Here is a 23,951-nt window from a genome sequence, read left to right as displayed (position 1 = left end):
GCCAAAGTTCTTTTTCAATCCACTTACATCAAATGGCGGAATAAATTTGATTGCGCCATTGTTTTCGAAGCAACAAAAAAGCAGTCATTGGCCAAAAGAGAAATGCCAAAATCTTTCAAAGAAGTCCTCTCTTCAAAACCAGATGAAATTGCCAAACTAAAGCAAGAATTAGCAGAACTCAAATCTGCTTTTATTGCCCTTTAAGATCAAGTCTCTAGTTGACATGGATCTACGTATCTTGAATCTGAAGGATCATCTACAGCTGTTCCTGAAAATAATTAGGATGATGATGATGTTTTCTTCTAAAGCAACACTGCCAAAAGCCTCCGCCAAAATTCAAGCCAAAGTTACGCCAAATTCAAGTCGAAGCCGCCTAAGCACCGTCAGAAGAAGCACTGCCAAAACCATAAAGCCAGATAAATCCAATAATCACAAACGCCAAAACACTGTCGTACTTTTACTGTAGCATATAGTAAAAACTATACAGTAAAACCGCACAGTTGCCAAATAGTTGCCAAACTGGGTACTGTTCGCCCACAGATTGTACCCACCATTTTTATAGTCTTTTGTAATAGTGTTTGTAACTCCCTATTTAAAGAGATGTTTTCTTTTGTTTTAGACAGAATTCGACTAGCGAATTCAGAAGTTTAGTCTTAGAGAGAGCTTGAATAGCAAACTAGTGTCTGCTCTTTCCTTTCTTTTGTTTCTTGTTGCTGCCTACAAGCCGATCTTGGAAGAATTGGTATCAAAGCCACCTTGTAAGTAGTTTTCTTATGTATTACAGTTATTTATTGCATTTCTATTTTATAGGTCAGATTAATTAGATTTCTTTACTTTTTTGGTAAATCTCTTTGCAGTAGATTTAATTTCTGTTTTTATATTTACAAATTAAAGTTAAGAAGAGGTCCGAGGCTTCCTTGTCGTAATACCCTGTTGCCGTTAGCCAGTGGTGCGTAAAGCCTGTATTGGGGAATTCTATTATTGACAAGCCACTCTTATTAATTTTAATTTAGTAAATATGGATACAGGAAGGAGATCTATTTCAGAAAGATCTGCCAAAAAATTAGACAGATCTAACAGTTCTGTCAGACAAAAATCTGTTAACCAAAAATCTGCCAAACCTTCCAAAAGTGTTATTTCCAAAGTAACCAACTGGTTTTCTACCCAAAGTAATTTTGATTCTGCAAAATCTTCAATAGAATCAACAAGTATAGCTACAGCAGCTGATGCTGAAACTGTCAATTAAAAATTTAGAAGAGATACGCTATTCTGATATAGAACAATCTTTTCAAAATTGGCATATTCCAAAAGTTTTCACTGAAGAAATTTATCGAGAAGGCTCTTTCCAAAATGATGAATCTCTTAAATCAGATTTCATCATCAAAACTGTATAACAAACAAGACCCATTTCTCACTTAAATGAAGATATGGATCTATTTTCTACTCGAGAACTTCTTCAATCTTCTCACAAATATAATTTTATCCATGTTGGATTTGTTCAAGTTGCTGTAATATATATATATATATATGACATTTTTTGAATTTTTTGAAAAAATAAATAAATGCGGTTGCATATGCGATTGTGTGATCATATATGCTCGCATATGCACATAGGCATATGTGATCGCACATGATCGCATATGCGATTTGACAACATTGGTTACGAGGCATCTCAAAGTCATTATCAATGTTCCCACTAGGGTGGCCATAATACTGTTGCTCCATGTATCGACAAAACTATGCCTAGGTCATGAAGGAATGATGCAAAGCCATCTACTCTCTAACATATCGTTGGTAATCATCCTCTCCAAATTGGATCAGTATGCCAGTCAAGGTATGCTGAATCGGTTATGTAATGGTCGTAACAATTGTTATGTAACGGTATCGGTATGCGATACAGGGGCGTAACGGGTACCCCTAAAAATTTGGGCGTAGCGGCCCCCTTGCACAATAGTTAAAAAAAAACTTCTTCATAGGAAAAAGAAAACTTGTGTACCTGAGAATTAGGATGGGACTCTCCTCCTCCTCCCCTTCTTATTCTTCTTTAAGAAAACAATCATGCATACTTGGGATCATTAGGATGGGATTCTCCTTTTCCTCCTCCTATTCTCCTCTCCTCTGTGATCTCTCTCTCTCTCTCTCTCTCTCTCTCTCTCTCTCTTTGATGTAGGACAATTAATCACTTGCTCTAAAAGCTCTAACTGATAGAGCATGATAAATTAATTCCTTTATCTTATAGCCTAGGCCCCACATCCATGGGTTAAGTTCTCGACCAAACCCTCCTCGTGGGCCCCAAATCATATGGGTTCCGTCTCACATGAGTAGGGGTGTACACCGAGTTGAGCTGGCCTCAGCTCGGCCACTAGCTGACCCTAGCTCGAACTCGGCTTGGCTCGGTCCTCGAGCCTGACTGGCCAGCTCGGCTCGGTTAGCAGCTTGGGCTAGTTCGAGCTAAAATCGAGCCTCTGCGGCATTTTCACAAACACATGCATGATACTTTCAGTTTCTCACTGTATGTAAAACAACAACAAGTATTTCACCAAACACCTTATATGCAACATCAAAATCGAGGAAAAATGGTATTTGTTTCATATACATACCTTCCTCGCCACTAGCCGACACTTCGTTGAGTCATTTCATCAAACACTTGGTGAGCAACATCAATATCAAAGTAACCGAGTCACCGAACTAGTTCGATCCGAGTTTGATTCGAGTTGGGGTTTGATCCGAGTCGAGTTGAGCTCGGGCAAGCTCAAACTCGGTTCGAAAATTTTTTCGAGCTAAAAAAATCAGCTCGACTCGGCTCAAACTTAGCTTCGAACCGAGTTGAATCGAGCTTTTTCGAGTCAAGTTGAGCGAGTTAATCGAGCTAACTTGGTTCGTGTACACCCCTACACACGAGCCACCCGCCTCACATGGGCTGCCCACTCCGAGTGTGCCCCCGCATCCCACAGGCCACCCCACTCAAGCCCGATGTGAAAATGGTCCTGCATTACTCTCTCTCTCTCTCTCTCTCTCCCTCCCTCCCTCTCGCTCGCTCTCTCCCTCCCTCTTACTCTCTTTTGTCACTTCAAAAGAGAAGTAATAGAGCGGTGATTTTTGTCCTTATAGCCAAGCTTTTCAAAGAGATTTAATATTACACTTTGGAGGCGTATGACGCTTGATAAACTTGCACTCAGAAACTGTAGACGTGGCACATTAAATCGAACCAAACCGATAATACCTTGATAGACTCTTTACATCTTACACATGCATGCATTAGATTATATTTGTTCATCTGATTTTTTTTTTTCCCCTTTTGTGGTTAATTTCGGGAATGAATAGTGTCGGTTTGAAAAATTCACCAAAATTCACTTTTTAAAAAAAAGTGTGGATGGTTGGAAAACTTGTAGGCTTTTTAATCTACATGTGCATGTATTAGATCGGATTTGTTCATCTCATTTTCTATTTTTTTTCTTATTATTTTATTTTTGGTCAATTTCTAGAATGAGTAGTGTTGGTTTGAAAAATTCAGCAAAATATGATTTTTTTTTTTTGTTTGAGTGTGGGTGGTGGGAATACATGTAGACTCTTTACATCTATACATGCATGCATTAGATTAGATTTGTTCATCTGATTTTCTATAATTTTCTTATTTTTTATTTTCGTCTAACTTCTGGAATGAATACTGTCAGTTTGAAACATTCACCAAAATTCCCTTTTTTTTGTTTTGCATGTGGATGGTTGGAATATACACTAAATCATTGATATTAGATATTTAGGAAATTAAATATAGGAGTTTTACTGCCAATGTAAGTTTGTCAGGTAATTAAAATCATCAGATAGGTTGTGACAACATTCTTATCAAAGAGTGGCCGTTACAACGTCCTAAACATATTCAAAACAACAAAAGAATGTATTCTGAATCTTCTCAATATTTCAATTTTTCTGACCCTTTTTTTTTTGGATTTTTTCTTTTTAAAAAAATCACTGTGATCCATTTCCGACAATATCTCGTAATTACCTCGAGATGATCCATTTGCTTGATCATATTGACCTCCTCATCCAATTTGAGAGTTCCATCCCAAGCATCCCAAGATCCTTTCTTTCTTTCTTTCTTCTTCTTTTTGTTTTGTTTTGTTTTGTTTTGTTTTGTTTTTTTTTTTTGTTTTTTTTTTTCCTGCTTAAAAAAAAACTTGTCCCTCGTTTGCTTCCATGCGTGGTATTCAGAAAATTACCTCAAGAGAGGGTGTTCATGTTTACAGCACTTTCATGAGGATGAGCAGGAGCTTCTCATAGTCTCTTAGGACTTCTCATTGTATCTTGGGATGTTACTACTTACTAGGATAACTGAAAAATGTCCCCGTACCAAGAGGAAAGAACTTCATATGAAACAATGCAATCAATAGGGTAGGTAGAAGAAAAATATTTATTTTGGCTTTGCCGAAGTGTGAAAATTCATACTAAAGGTCCGGAGCCCTGGTCAAGGGTACAAGGCATTCCCTGATCGCGCCTACCCTTTGGGATTTAAATAGCAGTTTTGGAGTGCGACTTGCTTGGGGACTGAACCAGTAGGACTCTCCTTAACTCATCCATTTCGGTCATGCATCAGTCGGTTTTGGTGCCATTTTTGTTCTTGTATAAGTCTGATGACTCATTTTATTACGGATTGAAACCGGTATAATTTGGATGATACCATGTCATATTGGATGATTTTTAAAACAATCTACGTGCCTTCCGCTATGTGGCATTCCTGCCAAAAGAAAGGTGCATGCCTTCAAACCAGGTGAACCAACATTTGCACAGTAAATGCTGCTGCTTGGAAGAACCCGCAGGGTTCCTCCTAGAACCCACAAGCGCAATCGCCCTACCAAGTTTTTTACAGCTCACAGGAGGCTGCAGATTCTGCTGCCACTTGGCATCCTCTCTTTGTTGGTTAATAATAAGGTGGCATCTGTTTGTTATCAGTTGTTACATTTTTGATATCATGCTTGATCTACTTGAATAAAATAATTTCTTTTATGCTTCAGATTAGGGTCCATCCACTCTGCAACATACTTCTTTCACTAATGCATTTTTTAAATTATAATCAGTTCACTATGGAATTGGCTGGCAATGAGGGTGGCAATATGCCCAAGACTTACTCCCTGAATATGTTTAAAGACTTTGTTCCAATGTATGTTTTTGCGGAGACAAATCAAGGTGAGGATCTTGATGTATACTTCTTTAGCATGCATGTTTTAATATTTAGAAGTTCCTCGTTTTCCCTACCTTATCGATGTGAGTCCTTTATTGATTTTTTTTTGAAAGATAACTGATTATATTAAAGAAAGAAACAGAACTACAACAGAGCTAGAATCTGCTGAGGGAGCAGAAACTAACTACGCCCCTAAAAAGACTAAGTCTACATCTTTAAGAACATCAGTATGAGGGGCCCATTCATCGATGAGACATTTGACGTTAGAACCCACTAAGTGAGAGGGCTTTGATTCGTTACGGAAGCATCGGCTATTTCTTTCAGTCCACACAGACCACCATGTGGCAAGGATTGCCATCCGCCACAGCCGGGTTTTCAAGTTGCCTATTCTGATGCCGTGCCATGCTTTCAAGAGAAGGTCCATGTCTCTGGGAAAACACCAACTAACCTTGAAACATGAAAGGAGATCTGTCCAAATGGAGGATACAAACGGGCAATGGATAAGCAAATGCTCCACTGTTTCTTCCGCTTTCAAGCAGCAGATGCAAATGTTGGTTAGGATCATTCCTTTTCTTCTAAGATTGTCCACTGTTAGGATTTTCCTGTTCCCAGCCAACCAACCAAAGACCTAAAGCCGGGTACTTCCATATGTAGTGGGGGCCATGCGAAATAGCGTTGCTGGGATTAAGAAGAAGCTGATTGTATAATGATCTGACTGAAAAGGTTGAGGATCTATCAGCTTTCCTGATGAGATTGTCCGGGTTCATCTGATTTGGAGAGGCCTGCTGGATGAAGTTAAGCAACTTCAGAAATTCGTCGATTTCCCAATCCTCCAAGTTCCTACGGCATTGAATGTTCCATACCACTTTCTCTGCTTCAATAGAGTAATTTTTAGCGATAGAGTTGTCTTTCTTCACAGCCAACCGGAACATGTTGGGGAACTTGTCTTTCAAAGGTGTCTCCTAACCGGGTAAATGTCCAGAAACTGATACTATCTCCCTTGCTACTACAAAGCCAATCCTTTGGAGGACCTCTTCCTTCATACGAAGGATACCCTTCCAGATGGCGGAGGCCCTATACGAAGAAGAATTTTTAGTCCACTAGCCACCATCCGAGCTCCCATACTTCCATTTAATAATTTTGTTCCACAAACTGTCTTTTTCTATGCCAAGCCTCCAAATCCATTTTCCTAGAAGAGCATAATTCATCATTTTTAAGTCCTTTATACTAGCTCCACCATCCTTGATGTGTTTGCAAACCTGCTTCCATTCCATGAGATTGAAGCTCTTTTTGTCTTCCTTGCCGCGCCAAAGGAAGTTGCGCCTGAGAGTATCCATGGATTTTAGCACCGTAACCGGGCACCGGAACAAAGACATGAAGTATGTGGGCAGATTGGATAGCGCCGCCTTAATAAGAGTAAGCCGCCCTCCAATTGACAGGTATCAACATTTCCACGCTACAAGGTGGTGTTGAAATCTGTGAATGACCTTGTTCCAGTGATGCTTCTTGGGTAGACCGATGCACAGAGGGAGGCCTACATACGTTGTTGGAAAGGACGCCGAGGTGCAGCCCATAACGCTAGCAAGATCGCTGACTTCCTGGCTATCCAAATTGACCCCATAAATTTTGGACTTGAGCATATTCACCTTTAGGCCAGCAACCGCTTCAAAACATCTAATTGCGGTTCGCAGATTGTTCACCATTTCTATGCTTGCTTCAGAGAAGATAAGAATATCATCCGTGAACTGCACATGTGATATCGGATTTTGCATCCCTTTCACCTGCACACCTTCGAGTATTCCTTTCGCTTGACCTTTAAGGAGCATCTTGGACAGAGGCTTGCCGACGATTAGGAAGAGAAAAGGGGACAATGGGTCTCCTCGCTTAAGACCGCGGGAACTTTTGAAAAAACCTTTCGGAGACCCGTTTAGGAGAATGGAAAATTAAGCCAAGCCAATGCATTCCTTTATCCAATTCCTCCAAATGTCACCGAAACCCATTCGCTTTAGCATCTATAGAAGAAATTACCATTCAACATGATCGTACGCCTTCTCAATGTCCAGGCTGCAAAAAGTGTTTCTTCTTTGATCGATGGCTGGAGTCGAGGCACTCGTTAGCGATAAGAGCTCCGTCGATAATCTGTCTGCTCGGTATGAAAGCGCACTGATTTCGAGCAATAATCGACCTAATAACCTTCTGCAACCGGTTAGCGAGAACCTTAGCCAGAATTTTGTATGGGCTTCCAATGAGGCTGATTGGTCTGAATTCATTAAATGCTGATGCTCCTGAGAACTTGGGTATTAGTGCAATGAAAGTCGCCTCAATGTTGTTTGATAATCTCCCTCTGACATGAAATTCATTGATGAAGGCCATCACATCTTCTTGAAGGAGCTCCCAGAAAACTTGGTAAAACTGAATTGGATAGCCGTCTGGGCCAGGGGCTTTGTCACCTCCTAATGTGCTCACGACGTTCTTGACTTCTTCCAAGGAGAATGGAGATTCTAGGAATGTAGCATCTGCTTCACTGATATTTTGAAAGGATAGATTATCCAGCCGAGGTCTTGTCAAACCATCACTGTGAAGGAGCCTTTTGACACAAGAGATAGCTTCGCAGGTGATCGTATCTCTGTCGTCAGTTCGATAGCCGTCGACAACTATGCTGCTGATTCTGTTGGCCTTGGTGTGCATGCTGGCTACATTGTGAAAGTACTTGTATTCCTATCACCTTCCTTGATCCATTTGGATCAGGCTTTTTGTCTCCACGAAATTTCGCTTTCCAAAACTTTGGCTGAAGGGGATTGGATGAGTTGGATTCTCTTGGAAAGAGTCTCTTTCGTCATCGGATTGTCTTTAGCACGAGTATCAATTTGTTTCAGATCAACTAGGATCGAGTCCATCTCCGCTTCTCTTTTGTATCGTTCCTCCTAGTTCCACTGCTTGAGTTTTCCTTTCAGGAGCTTAAGCTTATGACATAAACTATAGCCAGCAAAACCGTGAGTCTGAAAGTCCCTCCACCATTCAACCACTATCGTCCTAAAGCCTGCAACATGGAACCAAGAAATATCAAATCTAAAAGGCTTTGGTCCCTAGTCTACCTCCTCCGCAGATAGGAACAAGGGCCAATGATCAGAGGTAGTCCTGGGGAGGACAGTCTGAGAAGAGGAAGGTAGGATGTCCAGCCAATCGGGAGAAAGGATGAATTAGTCCAATCTGGATAGGATCGGGGAGAGCCTCCCATTAGTCCAAGTGAATCGGGACCCGATCAAAGGAAGATTAACTAGATTGTTGCCGTCAATCCAGTTGGAGAAGGCTACCATATCAGACTTAATCTTGAGCCTGATCGACTTTTCTCCAACGAACCTGATAGTGTTGAAGTCCCCTGTGAAACAGACAGGGCCATTGAAGCTTGATCTGATATCAGACAGTTCATTCCAGAAATTGTCCCTTAAAGCCTAGTTGGTCGGGCCGTAGATCGAGTAGATGAGGAAAGAGACAGCCGTAGCGTTGTTTTTGAGGATAACTGTGACTGAGAAGGTCCCGACCCAACTCTTTTGGAGCGTCCACTGAGCTGATCTCCATGCCAGAAGAATACCCCCTGAACTGCCCATAGTGTCCTTTGCCACCCATTGAGCATCCCTGCAGTGTTCCACAACGTCTTCAACAGATGATCGTCAAAGTATTTCACTTTTGGTCTCCTGAAGGCATATGATCTGGGGGTTGCATCTACTACAAGAATTCTTGATAAGTCTTCTTTTTTGCTTCGACCCCACGCCCCGCACGTTCCAAGAGACCATCTTCATATGTGAACTGAGCTGCCTCGTGATCCCTTTCTACCTTCTTCGGTAATAGAACTGGTGTTTCCTCCTAAGCTCATAACTAGCTGTTGTAGTTCCCTGTTGCTTCCTGACCTTGGAGCTCATTTGTGAAGTGATCTCATGGGGTCCAGAGGTTTGCCGCGAGCTTTTACGCACTGAAAAAGGGCGAGAAAATTCTCTGGGCAGTCGCCAAATGACAGTCCGAGGAATCTCCCGACATGTCCCATAGCGTCAGGAATCCACTTCTTCCTGTGAATAGTCTTGACTAAGGTTGTTCTCTTCATCAATGAGCTTGTTGTTGAGAGTTCCGGGCGCAACAGAGCTCCCCACTCTGGTTTGGAGGGGCTTTGCAATGATGACCTCTTCACCTGATGTATCTTGGAATAGGGATAGAAGGTTAAGATCGGAACCCATACAGGAAGATGAGAAGTGGTCAGACTCGGGGGTTGCTATAGATGCTGGGGGCTCCAGATGCGAGGACAATTCTTCCTCGAGCGTCTGATCTTCGGCTGGATCTTCGAACGAGATGACTTGCGGGTGCAGATTCGTGCCTTCTTGCTGAGAGTGCCCTATTTGTCTGTTGCTAAACAAATACCGTGGACTCATCTGCTGTATCGTGTCTTCTGATGGCAACAAGATCTCAGGGACCCAGTTGTCCAGATGGCTGGATGAAGGCACTTTTCGATCGATGGTTTTCAGGTATGGGACAGGTGTAAGGTTCAGATCTAATATATTAGGTTCCGAGTTTGCCTTATGCTGGAAGTCCGGACCTGAACTTGACATCATAGTTGGATCGTTATCCGAAATCGCTAGCGCCCTCGGGTTTAACTCTGGGCCCGGCTTATAAGATGGTTCAGATCCGAGGCTCCTCAGAGCTCGAGAAGCCGAACCGCCACGCGTCGCTGTATTTACTGAGGGGCGTTGTCGAACTGCGGTAACCGAGGTCGACTTGTCAGCTGTAGCTACATGTGTTGCCTTCTCCTTCAACAGGTGGCCGTATTCTTCACCTCGCGGACGACGATTATCTGAGTTGCCGCCATGTAGTTCATGTGGACCCCACGTGCTGGCGAGATGGTCGTCTCGATGGAGCGTTTCAACTATCGAGCCACCACACGTCTCTCTCGAGCCTGTCCTGCTAACAGGGTTCCCATCACGAGGCCAAAGGGCGTTGGAAATGCTGCCACGTGGTTCTCTCGAGCCCAGCATGCTGACGAGATCCTCATTGCGAGGTCGGCGAACGACTGAGAGGCCGCCACGTGGTTGGATCTGAGCCGATGCACTGACGGAGCATTGATGGTCACCATCTATCTCGCTGTGGCGATTGGGTGCTCCATAGGTGTACTGGTCATCTACACCTTCTTCCTCCCTTCCTTCGTCGCTGAGAGTCGCTGGCGTCTGCGGAGGCTCTCTGCAGCGCCATAGGTCTCCCCATCGCGAGAGAGGGGAGTTCGGAGCTTCCACTTGGATCGGAAGTTCGATCTCCCTGTCGTCACCGCATATGGTGATATGTTTTGGAAGTTGCAATCCTTTCCTTCTTCTAACCTGGATTCTGATCACCCTCATCTCGACTCCCAGCTTCGTCTTCAGGTCAAGCTCTATTAAGGTTCCCAGGGTCGCTGCAACAACGATGAAAAATTCATCGTTCCAAAATTCCAGTGGGATTCCCCATATGAGAATCCAAGAGTCCTCCATGCCAAACGCGAAGAACTCGTTCCAACTTTTTATGCCCATGACAGGGCCATATTTGTGAATCACACCCGCCATGATCAGCGGATCGAAGTTCACTCCCGGACCGCCTTTCACCCATATTTCATTATAGCCTATTGGTCACATGGTATACATGGCTGGCCAGATTCTTGTACATTCATCAATCCAAGCTCTGATTTGAGGGATGGATGCTTCATTGCAAGCCATGATCACCATCGTGTCTTTCAGAGCATCTTTCACTTTGTGCAGTTCTTCTTTCTCTATTTGTATGGTGCATAGGATCTCCTTTCCTTAGGGGAAGTCATCTCCATCCGCGTGCTTGATCCTGCCGGTTTGTGAATATGTCGCATGGCTTGTATCGGATTCACGAGCGCATCCCGATATGAGGTGGTCATAGGGATGGTTATGTGGATTGCTGGATTTGAATCCGGTAGAGTCGGATTTCCCGATTTTGCTGAAGCCGCGTTCTTTCTAGAATTCCTATCTGGTCCAAACCTCACTCTTTGCATGAGCAGTTTCTTCTCCCCAAAACTCACTCCATGCAGCATCAAGACAGCTCGAGACAATTCATCCTTCGAGCTCATCCTGATGAGGGCAAAACCATGGTACTGTCCATTGCCTCTGTCTCTAGGCATAATCACATCCATCACTGCCCCTGCTCTCCCAAAAACCTTGGAGAGATTTATGGGGAGCCAGCCTTCAGGGTAACCCTTGACGAAGAGGGTTGGCAAGGTGTCATATTTGTTGCTCCCCTTTCTTCTATCCTGCTTCTTGCTCCCAATCTGAATCCATTCTTCAACGTGAGTCCTTTATTGATTGTTTTGAAAGAAGATGGAAATTGGAGAGCACGAACAAGAACGGACTCTTTTTGATTATCTGTTTATTCAATATTTTACACCAATGGCTGAAGTCCTTTGTTTTTTTATGTTTCTCAACTCAGGAAATGTCACGTCAAAGGAGAATTGTTTGCTTTCCTTAGTTTTTCTATGTTTTCCCTCAATCCAAACAGGCCCTAAAAGGATAATACAAGAAAGAGATGAAATAAACATCATGCATATACAGCCCTTAATGATATTTACAATGCATAGTTACACTCCCCCTTCAAGTTGGAGACTTGGAGCATGGATATCAATGACAGTCAATTGGAAAACATACTTGCAAATCTCTCCCAAGAGAGAGTGAGCACATTGATAAGTTGATCTAATATTTTGATGCATGTAGTACACATATTCCTAGCAACCACCTTATTCTATCCATGATCACTACCCCATGGATTCTTAGCCTTGAAGACTTGTTCTGACCACTGTGTCATTTAGATGGTTGCTCGAAGCTGTTCTGCTCTTTCTGACGACCAAGGAGAAAACTCCTGAGATGCTTTCTCCCTGGTACTCATACCAAACATTTGAGTTTTTTGCCCCACCTCAGCATCAATAGAAGATGTATTCATTGATGAAGTCCAGCGTCTCACTCCACAAATACCTTCAATGGCAAGAAAGTAATCAAAACATCAATAAACACCTACGAGCACCTAACACCAAAAATAGAATTCCACAAGCCACATGATCAACAGGGGGAGTTTCTTCATTTAACTTCTGTGAGAAAACCACAAAACTGGAGTTATCTTTCTCTGTTGTTGAAAACTAATGGACGGAGTTGCACATGGTCATTGTTACCTTCAAATAGAGTGAAGCAACATTGTAAAGCTTAACTAAAGCCTGTTTTGATGGCGTCCTTTTACCTTTTTTTAATCATTTCCTTTGACACAGCTGTCACCATCTGAAAAATAAGTCTCAGCTCTTCTGGCAAAAATGAATTAGAATGGTTTTGTGGTCATCCAAAAACAGGCCGTAATGGATCTGATTGGAGTTGGAGCCATAAACATGAGGACTTTTCCTCATGATAGCGTGCAAAATCCTCAATGAGTCAAATCAAGGCAAAGCTAACCATGCTTATATTGTACCGAATTTTAATCACATGAGAATTTGAAAGGCTAACTGCAGATGGTGATTACAAAAGCTGACAATGCAGATCTCCCATTTTCGTGATTGTACAATTCGTGTTATAGGATTTCTATTAAACATGGTTAGGTCTGAAAATATCATCTTCACTGGTATTGGCATTAGCCCAAGATATATTTTAATATGATTTAGGGTTGTTACCCAAGATCAACGATGGCAGGCTTGTCACCTCCATCCGTGCTCAAGACTCACTGTAAGGCTTGCTTACCAGCACAGGTTAGAGACAACATACAGTGTCCCATACTACTGTGCCTGGCCCATGAGTTGTAACGAGTAGCACATTAAAACATATTTATAAATGGCTATGAATGGTGGCTTTTCATCAATGGTTTTATAGGATTTCTATTAAACATGGTCAACAACTATGAAAGAAAGTTTTTGTGCTTTGTAGGAAAAGTTTCAATGGAAGGAAAAGTGGAACATAAGTTTGACATGAAGCCCCACAATGAAAATATTGAGGAGTATGGCAAATTGTGTCGTGAGCGGACAAACAAATCTATGATTAAAAGTAGACAAGTGCAGGTATACATTTCACACTCTACTTCATGCGCGCACACCCCCCCTTCTTTTCAATTCAACCTTCAGTTAGAAAGAAAATTCTCACCTGCCCAAAAAAAAAAACCTGCAATTGTTTTTTTTTTTGTTCTTTATTTTCCTTTCTATATTTCTTATTTATTTCGTTGACTCTCCTTTCAAGGTGATCGACAATGATCGCGGAGCGCACATGAGGCCTATGCCTGGAATGGTTGGCTTACTCCCATCCAATTCTAAGGTATTTGTTTCTACAGTTCTACCCTTTTCATCTTGTAGATGGATTGCGTTGAAATTAGTTGTTTCATTGTTCGTTGAAGGTTTCTCTTGCTGATAGATTTATGATCCTGCACTTAACTTAGCCTGAACTATATTGTTGAGTGGATTATCTTTCTTTTTTTCCCATTCTCCCGTTTTACCTTTCTTCTACCATTCTTGTTTCCTGTGCACTAGTGAGGTCAAATTTATAAGATGTTACCAGAATCATGCAAGACAAGATGCATGGAAGAACACAATTAATGTCGATCATCTCATATACTGAGCTTTTTTGCTATATTTGCATCAGGATAAGAAGAAAACCACACCGATGAAGGGATCGGACATGAAAAGAACAAGAAGGGACCGTGGAGAATTGTTGGATATTATGTTTAAGCTCTTTGAAAGGCAACCAAATTGGGCATTGAAGCAACTGGTGCAAGAGACGGATCAACCTGCAGTATGTTCTTCAATCACTTACCTCTTTCTTGAAAGATTTTAATTTTCAAATGCATTATGCCTTTCATTTCATTTAAGACCACAATGAAAAGTACTTTATGAGAATGTGGAGCAACAAAAATGTTGGTTGTGTTAGAAACTTAATTCCAACTTCTCCTTCTTTATTATTAACTAGATATATTCTTGATGAGATTATACTAATGACTATTTTACCTTTAATTAATATGTTACCCCTGAAACAGGTAACCTTACATTAGGGACCAAAATATATTTCATATGAGAAGGTCTCAAGTCCAACTAGTTGGGCCAACCAGTTTGGTGTTTGGTCCACCCAGCTAGCAACTTCACCACGAGGATTTACATATGCAAACATCAGTCACATCTGCTCATTGAGTGGACTACACTTCTATTTCTCTATTTAACAATGGCTAGACCATTATTTTCTATGGTGGCCCACCTCATGAGTTGATATGGCTGATTTTTTCACAAGGTGATCCTCATGCTGTAGTAAATCAATTGCAAGCGTTGGATATCATTGTCATTCAGTAGGTTGGAATTTACCGACTGGGTGGACCATAACTTTTGGTCCAACCAGTTGGACTTGAGACCACCTCTAAAATAGATCGACATCATAAAAGTAACAACAATTCTAATACCTCTCTCATAGTAAACAAACAATAACTCTTATTCCTCCCATTAAAGCTCAGATATCTTGAATGTTGAAATTTGCTACTGAGTTGACAATGTTGATATCTCAGTAGTATTTTGCCATTATGTCTGCAATTTGAGCTTTGTGCATTACGTCTCTGCAACTGATATATTCTCTTTGCATGTTCAGGACTATTTGCCAATTCTTTCAACTAGAACTGAAACCAGTTTAATTTGTTCCATTTGGAATAGACAATACGATGACATTTGCAGTGCATTTGATTGCTAAAATGCATGGTGGTAGCTGCTGTTCTTTTTTTTTGAAGGGTAATAGATCTTTTTATTTGGAATCTGTTGCCACTTCTCTTCACACTTCGTGCAACTAAAGCCTTAATCATGAGAACTATGAAGATGGTGACGACGATGACGACAACGGAACTATGAAGATGGTGACGACGACGACAACGGCGGAAGATCGGCGGCTGGCGCAAAGGAACGATGTACCCGCCGAAGCAATACCGGATATGGCCATCTTGGAATCGAAAAAAAGGAACAATAGAGAACAATAAAGAGACCGGGAAAGGGAAAAAGATAGAAGAATGGATTCAGATCAGCAGTAAGAAAAACAAGCAGCGAGACAGAGGAAAAGGAAATAACAAATACGCTACACTTCCAACCCTCTTCGTTAGGGGCTATCCTGAAGGCTGGCTCCCCATAAATCTATCCAGGGTTTTTGGGAGAGTAGGGGCAGTGATGGATGTCATTATGCCTAGAGATAAAACCAACGGTCAATATCATGGGTTCACCCTCATCAGGATGAGTTCGAAGGATGAACTGTCTAGGACCGTTTTGATGCCGCATGGACAGAGCTTCGGGGGAAAGAAACTGCTCATCCTGAGAGCAAGATTTGGGCCTGAGAAGAACCCTAGAAAGAATACGGCCTCATCAACACCGGGACCATAGCCTCTTCTCGCGTCAAGTACTTCAAAACACACAAATATCCCAGTGACTTCCTCATACCGGAACGCGCTGGTGAATCCGCCGGAAACCAATCGACATCCCGACCAATTGGAAGGAGCAAGCACACAAAAGATGACGGATGCCCTGAAGGAAGGTAAACTGACCCCATACTCTATACGAATTGGCAAGGAAGATCTGTACAGAGCGAAAGAGGCTTTGTAGGATACGGTGGTGATCATGGCCTGCAACCACGCATCCATCCCACAGATTAGGGCGTGAATTGATGAATGCACAAGGATCAGTCCTGCCATGTACATCATTCAACCAATCAGCTACAATGAACTATGGGTGATAGGCGGACCGGGCGTCAACCTCGAACCTCTAATCATGGCAAGTGCGATACACAGAGACGGCCCTGTTTTGGGTGTCAAAACTTGGAATGAATTCTCCATATTTGGCATGGAGGATATTTGGATACTCATATGGGGAATTCCTCTGGAACTTTGGAACGACGAATTCTTCCTTGCTGCTGCTGCGTCCTTGGGAATTCTCATCGAACTCGACCCGAAGATGAAGCTAGGGGTGGAGATGGCGGTGATCAGAATTAGGGTCAGAAGAAGAAAAGGGTTGCTCTCCCAAAACACATCACAGTTTGCACGGACGACAGGGAGATTGAGCTCCCGATACAGTTGGAAGATCCAAACTCCCCTACTACGATGGGGAGACTTATGGCACTGCAGAGAAGCTCTGCAGTCGACGGCGACATACTATGTCAATGGAAGGGAGCATGAAGGTGTAGGAGGATGGTATACCAGCGAAGTACCGTATCCTGCCTCCAGCGAGACAGCTGGAGCCCATCATACCTGTGTCAGTGCGTTGGTCTCGAGAGAGCCACGTGGCGCACTCGCAGCGACTCTCCGTCCTCATGATGGTGACCCTGTCAGCTCGCTGGGATCGGTGGAGACACGTGGCACTTCCTCTGCGTCTCTCTGTCCTCGTAATGACGACTATGCCAGTGTGCGGGACTCGAGAGAGCCACGTGGCGAGTTTTCAAAATGATCGCCGCCCTCGATATGTTGACCCCTTCAATCCGCGGAGGGAGAAGTCAACACGTAGCGCCCCAGTTGATAATAGTGCCTCGGTTAACGCAGAACGTCAGTGTCTCTTTGTCGAATTTGAGATGCGTGGCGGTTCGGCTCTGAGCGTCTCACCGTTACACAGGTCCGAAGCTAGTTATTACTCGGGTCCGGATTTCGACCCGAGGGGGGTAACAGGTTTGGGCATCGAATCACGCGAGACGTCAGGTTCGGACGCCGAACCTCAACAGATGGCAGGCTCGGAAAATGCCTTAATCAATTTGAACCTTACACCCGTCCTAAATCTAAATATCAACTGTAGAGATGCAGAGTCATCTTGTCGCCTTGATACCTATGCCCCAAATCTCTTACTGCCATCAAGAGATACGATACAGAAAACGAGTTCGAGCCTATCGTTGAACAACAGACAGATGAAACTCTTACAACAAGACTGCATGACCCTCCATCTTCAAGTTGTTCCTTTCAACGACCCAGCAGAAGACTAGCCATTCGAGGAGTTGTCGTCACAGTTTGATTCCTCAAGATCCACAGAGACCGCCCAACCCGATCACCTTATCCCATGCGTGTTTAGATTTGAACTTTCTATCTCTTTTCCAAGATGCATCAGGTGAAGAAGTCATCATTGTGGAACCTCTCCAATCCAGAGCGGGGACCTATGTTGCATCAGGAACTCTTGATAACAAGCTGCTGGACGAAACTCAGAGAGCAACCCTAGTAGACAAAATACACAAGAAGAAGTGGATGCGAGACGCGATGGGGCACGTGGGGAGACTCCTCGGGCTGTCATTTGGCGACTGCCTGGAAGACTTCCTCGCCCTATTCCGCTGCGTCGAAGCTTGTGGCAGACCACTCGGCCCCATGAAATCCCCACAGAAACGAGCTATAAGGTCAGGCAGTAGCAGGGAACAACAACGGCTAGCAACAAGTTTAGGGAAGAAAGTCGGTACTATTAGTGAAGAAAGACAAAAGGGAGTTTGGGGCAGTTCTGTTCCTATATGAAAATAGTTTTTTGGGATGTGCGGGGTGTTGTGTCTAAGCAAAAGCGAAGACTTAATAAGAATTCTTGTGGTAGATGCAACCCCCAGATCATCTGTCTTCAGGAAACCAAAGTGAGGAACTTCGATGACCGATTGCTGAAGACAATATGGAAGGCTTCTGATGCTCGATGGGTGGCGTAAGATTCGACGGGCAGCTCAGGGGGTATTCCACTAGCTTGGAGATCCTCGCAATGGACGCTTCAGCAGAGTTGGATTGGTACCTTTTCGGTTACAACAATCCTCAGAAACAACGTAACGGCCTCCTCTTTCCTCATCTGTTCGGTTTACGGACCCACCAACAAGGCAATTAGGAAACTTTTCTGGGACGAATTGACTGTGGTCAAACTTCGCTTCGATGGCCCAGCGTGCTTCGCCGGGGACTTCAATACCACTAGGTTTGCTGGAGAGAAGTCGAATGGGCTTAAGGTTAAACTCGATATGAGAGATTTTTCCGATTGGATTGACGGCAACGCTCTGGTAGACCTGCCTCTGATTGGGTACAAATATACCTGAACCAATGGGAGGCTCTCCCCGATCATGTCTAGATTGGATCGATTCATTCTCTCCCCTGAATGGCTGGAGTTATTCCCTTCATCTTCTCAGGCTGTTCTTCCCAGGACTACCTTCGACCACTGGCCCCTCCTATCTGCGGAGGAGGTAGACTGGGGACCAAAGCCTTTTAGATTTGATATCTCTTGGTTAAATGTTGCAGGCTTTAGAAAGATGGTGTCTGATTGGTGGAGGGACTTTTAGACCCTCGGTTTTGCTGGCAATAGATTATGTTAAAAGCTCAGGCTCCTAAAAAGGAAGCTCAAACAATGGAACTAGGTGGAACGCAACAACAGAGAAGCGGAGATGGATTCGATCCTGGATGACCTTCGTCAAATTGACGTGCGTGCCGAAGAATCCCCGATGACGATGGAGACCCTATCTAAGCGAATCCAGCTCGTCCAATCCCTATCAGCCAAAGTTCTGGAAAATGAAATCTCGTGGAGACAAAAAGCTCGATCCAAATGGATCAAGGAAGGAGATAGAAACACGGAGTACTTCCACAGTATTGCTAGCATGCATGCCAGAGTCAACAGAATCAGCAATATTATATTTAACGACTCTCGGATTGAAGATGGAGATTCGATCTGCCGCGAAGCCTTTTCCCACTTCCAATGGCTCCTTCAAAGCGATGGCTGGTCAAGGCCTAGGCTGGATAATCTGCATTTTCCGCATATCAGTGAAGCCGACACTACCTTCTTGGAAACTCCTTTCTCCTTGGATGAAGTCAAAAAGGCAGTGAGTGCATTAGGTGGGGATAAAGCCTCCGCTCCTGATGGCTACCGAATCCAATTCTACCAAGTCTTCTAGGACCTGCTGTAGGAATACATCATGGCTTTCATCAACGAATTTCACGCTAGAGGGATATTAGCAAAAAATATTGGGGCAACTTTCATAGCACTAATACCCAAGTTCTCTGGAGCTTCAGCGTTCAACGAATTTAGACCTATCAGTCTCATCGGAAGCCCTTACAAAATTCTGGCTAAGGTCCTTGCCTCCCGGCTGCAGAAAGTCATAGGATCGATTATCGGACCCAACCAATGTGCTTTCATCCCGGGCAGATAGATAATCAACTGCGCTCTCATAGCAAACGAATGCCTCGACTCCAGCCATTGATCCAAGCAGAAACACATAGTCCGTAGTCTGGACATTGAAAAGGTTTATGATCACGTCGAATGGGATTTCCTTCTATACACGTTGAAGCGTATGGGTTTCGACGAGACTTGGAGGAAATGGATAAGCGGATGCATCGGTTCGGCGCTATTTTCCATTCTCCTAAATGGGTCCCCAAAAGGTTTTTTCAAAAGCTCCCGTGGCCTGAGGCAAGGCGACCCGCTATCCGCGCCCTGTCCAAGATGCTTCACAACGGCCAAGCTGAAGGTATCCTCAGGGGCATTTAGGTGAAAGGGATGTCAGATCCGATTTCGCATATTCAATACGCGGATGACATTCTGATATTTTCCGAAACAAGCACAGAGATGGTGAATAACTTGCGAACTGGTATCAGATGCTTTGAAGCGGTTGTTGGCCTTAAGGTGAATATGCTCAAATCCAAAATATATGGGGTGAACATGGACAGTCAGGAAGTCAGCGAGTTTGCAGCTCTTATGGGCTGCACCTCGGCATCTCTCCCGACTACGTATGTCGGCCTTCCTCTATGTATTGGTCTGCCCAAAAAGCACCACTGGGACAAGGTCATCCAAAGATTCCAGCATCACTTGGTAGCGTGGAAATGTCGATACCTGTCTATTGGAGGATGGCTGACTCTTATCAAAGCAGCCTTATCCAACTTGCCCACTTACTTCATGTCCTTGTTTCAGTGCCTGATCGCAGTGCTAAACTCCATTGACACTCTAAGATCCAGTTTTCTATGGCGTGGTAGGGGGGAGAAGAAGGGTTTCCATCTCATGGAATGGAAGCAGGTCTGTCAGCACATCAAAGATGGAGGAGCTGGTATAAAAGATTTAAAAATCATGAACTGTGCCCTCCTGGGGAAATGGATTTGGAGGCTAGGCACAGAAAGAGACAGTCTGTGGAACAAACTAATTAAATGCAAGTATGGGAGCTTGGATGGTGGTTGGTGGACTAGAGACTCGTCTTCGTTCAGGGCCTCTGCCATTTGGAAGGGTATTCTTAGAATGAAAAATACTGTCCTCCAAGGGATTGGTTTTGAGGTAGGCAAAGGAGATAACATCTCCTTCTGGAAAGACTTATGGCTGGGCGACACCTCGTTGAAAGAAAGGTTTCCCAATATGTTTTGTTTGGCTGCGAAGAAAGACTGTTCCATCACTGATTGTTACTCAACAGTAGCTGACAAAGTTGTTTCGAATATTTTATACCGGAGGAATTTGGAGGATTGGGAAATCGAAGAACTTGTCAGATTACTCGACTTCATTCAATAGGTGACTCCAAATCAGATGAGCCGGGACAAACTCATTTGGAAATTAGACAGCTCCTCCACGTTCTCAGTCAGATCGTTATACAAGCAGCTCCTAGACAGTCCCAGCAATGCAGCAATGCACAACCCCCACTTTATATGGAAATATCTTGTCCCGCAGAAGCTGCAAGTCTTTGGCTGGCTGGCTGGGAACAGCAAATTCCTAACAGTGGACATCCTTAGAAGAAAAGGGATGACATTAACTAACGTTTTCATTTGCTGTCTGAAAGCTGAAGAAACAGCAGATCACCTGCTCATCCATTGCCCGTTTGTCACGCACATATGGTCGGACCTTCTATCCTGGTTTAAGGTCAACTGGTGCTTCCCAAAAGATGTGGACCTTCTAGTGAAAGCCTGACATGGCATCAGAATAGGCAAGCCGAGAACCCGGCTATGGCGGATGGCAATCCTTGCCATATGGTGGTCTGTGTGGATTGAAAGGAATAGCCGATGCTTCAGAAATGAATTAAAGTCCCCTGATAAAGTCGCCTCCAACGCCAAATGTCTGATTGTGGAATGGGCCTCTAATATAGATGTTCTTAAAGATGCAGATTTTGTTTTTTTAGGGATTTAGTTAGCTTCTGCCCCCTCAGCAGTTGCTAGCTCGGTTTTAGTTTTGTTTGTAGTTCTGCTTTTCTTTTAATATAATCAGTTATCTTTCAAAAAAAAAAAAGATCTTTTTATTTTTATTTTTAGTTTTTAATTTTTTATTGAAAAGCTGCTAAGGCAAAATCAAAACAGGCAGAAGAATACAACCCAATATTGCAGCTCACCATGGATGAAACTTGACAAGCATTTACATTCTTAACCCCAAATGCATCTCTCTTGGCTTTCCACATTAATTCTCCTCACGAACGTTGTTTATTGAGAAAGTATCACCTATTACATGACGAAACAGCTAACAATACTAGGCGCCAAATGTCTGACTTTTCCTTAGGTAGAGCCGTGCCATGCCAACCCAAAATAGATCGACTACCGATTGTGGCATTACCCAATCAACACCAAAAGATGCTAAAAATGGGCACCAAACTTGCCACACAAAAGAGCATGGATGAAGAGGTGATCTATTGATTCTTCATCGCTCATACACAAGAGACAAATATTAGTGGGAACAACAGACTTTTTCTGAAGATTGTCTATGGTTAAGATTCTCTATTTCCTGACCAACCAAGCACAAGACACCACATTTGGAGGGGCACCATAGAGCTAAAAAGCATGAACGAATTCTTGTCTTCTCGAATCCGATGGAATCCGAAGCACCTCGTAGAAGGACCGAATTGAGAACTTCCCGGAGGATTAAGTATTCCATACCAAAGAGTCCTTAGAGACCGGGGAGGGGTGAATGTTGTGAAGCCACTCCAATAATTTGGCAAAATCTACTGCGTCCTCATCATATAAAGCCCTATGGCAAGGAGGATACCAAACACCACTTTCATCCTGTTTAGCTTTGAAAATGGCAGCTGCTGTCCTAAAGTGGTGGCTTTTAGAATTTGTTGAAGCCTTGCTTGTCAGTTGATGTTGCTATTGCTGAATATGGTACTATGTTGTTTACTTTTTAAGGGATGAGATTCACTCCTAAATGTATTCAGATCCTGACATAGATCTATTGTAACTATTTTCATTGGGATATCCCAGCCCATATGCATCTGGTAACAATTGAAGTTTATTCATTTTATTCACTACACCTTAACCTGTCATTCATCATAGCTTTTGGGTACGTGTAGATTCTTTCATGGCACTAAAATCCATGTTTCTGGCTTTGGCTTAAAATGACTAATCTCTACAAATGTGATTTTAGATCCCAGGGCAGCAAAAATGCTTACATACCCAGTAGAATCTTGAAAAAGATCAACTTTCATTATGTTTAAGTCTTAGATTTATTTTCAGTTGATGTGGATGTTGAAAATTGCAGTTCTCCATCTTGCAACATCCCAAGAAACTGCTACCATATTTTATGAGCTGTGCGAAAACTCAAGAACCTTCTAATCTAAAAATTAGCAATCACCAAAAAGAATTCCATATTCAGGAAAGTTATCTGTGAACTATCTAAGGCGTATTATGAACTGTATGATAGGTTAAGCACTAGAGGTAGAGAAAGATACCTATAAACTAAACTCATAAAAGTGAGGGAGAGGAAAAGTAGAACTAGGTGGATTAAGGGTGAGGGCCAGAGGGTCTTGGTGAAAGATGGTGAGACTAGGCAGGGAATGAGAGGCTACTTTTTGAATGAAGATGCGAGCATATGAATAGAAACGGAAGAGGCTCTCGATTCTCGATCCGAAGAGTGTGGGAGGACATGCATTATTGTAGAATTCGAGTAGGAGAAGGTAGCCTTGACAAAAGGATGAGCAAAAGAAAAACTGTCGGGAGTGATGATATACCCATGGAAGTGTGGAAGATGCTGGGTGGAATTGGATTAGTTAACTGGCCTTTCTATGAAAATTTTGTAAACAGAAAGTGCAAGATGAGTGGAGGATAAGCTTTGTGAAACCCATTTATAAGAACAAAGGAAATACGCAAAGCCACTCCAATGAATGGGGGATCAAACTTACGAGTCACACTATGAAACTTTGGGCGTGGACCAAAGATTAAGACATGAAACAAGGATATTGAAAATTCAGTTTGGCTTTGTGCCAGGGAGATGAGCAGTTGAAGTTAATTTTCGACTTTGATACTGATGAAAAGGTATAGAGATAAGGGAGATACTCTACACATGGTTTTTACAGTTTTAGGCCATGTTTGGAGACCATGGATTCCATGCTATATAATGGAAAAGGAAAGGGTTTTCCTTTGTTGTGATGGTTTCTGTTGTTTTGGATAGCAAAGAAAATGGTAGATTCCACCAAGAAATCATTACACTTTTCCATTATTTGGATTCTTGGCACTAGAAACTAGGTGAGTATTGCGAAATAAATGACATTTCCACTTTCCATCCAAACAATAACTCCAATTTGGATTCAATGTTTCGATAGTTCTCATGGAAATCATCATTGATAATTATTATATTTTCCTTTCTTTTCCCTTGGATTCTATCCAAACATGCCCGTAGAGAAGGCATGTGACAGTACCTAGGGACATTATGTGGTGGATGATGAGTAGGAAAGGGGTCCCGAGAAGATAATATTGACATCGTTAAAGATGTGCATGAGGATTGAGGATGCCATTACAAGAGTGACAAGTGACAATAGTCTGAGGTGGGGACTAATGAGTTCCCAATAGAAGCGGGTCTTCTTCAGGGTTGACATTAAGCATTTTTTTCTCT

General features: G+C 43.0%; 1 protein-coding gene across 1 annotated transcript in view; it reads left to right on the top strand.

The window, feature by feature from the left end:
* LOC131252701 (transcription initiation factor IIF subunit beta-like) overlaps positions 1-23,951 on the top strand; it is a 41,652-nt gene that overhangs the window by 5,219 nt on the left and 12,482 nt on the right. The window contains exons 2-5 of the mRNA XM_058253381.1: positions 5,073-5,181; positions 13,108-13,238; positions 13,414-13,488; positions 13,813-13,962. Coding sequence (XP_058109364.1) covers positions 5,073-5,181; positions 13,108-13,238; positions 13,414-13,488; positions 13,813-13,962 — 465 coding nt within the window. The remainder of the gene's footprint in view (positions 1-5,072; positions 5,182-13,107; positions 13,239-13,413; positions 13,489-13,812; positions 13,963-23,951) is intronic.

This window comes from Magnolia sinica, chromosome 1 (assembly GCF_029962835.1).
Source record: "Magnolia sinica isolate HGM2019 chromosome 1, MsV1, whole genome shotgun sequence".
Classification (NCBI taxonomy): Eukaryota; Viridiplantae; Streptophyta; class Magnoliopsida; order Magnoliales; family Magnoliaceae; genus Magnolia; species Magnolia sinica.
The sequence above is the reverse complement of the archived record's forward strand: the minus strand, read 5'-3'. Positions and strand labels throughout refer to the sequence as shown.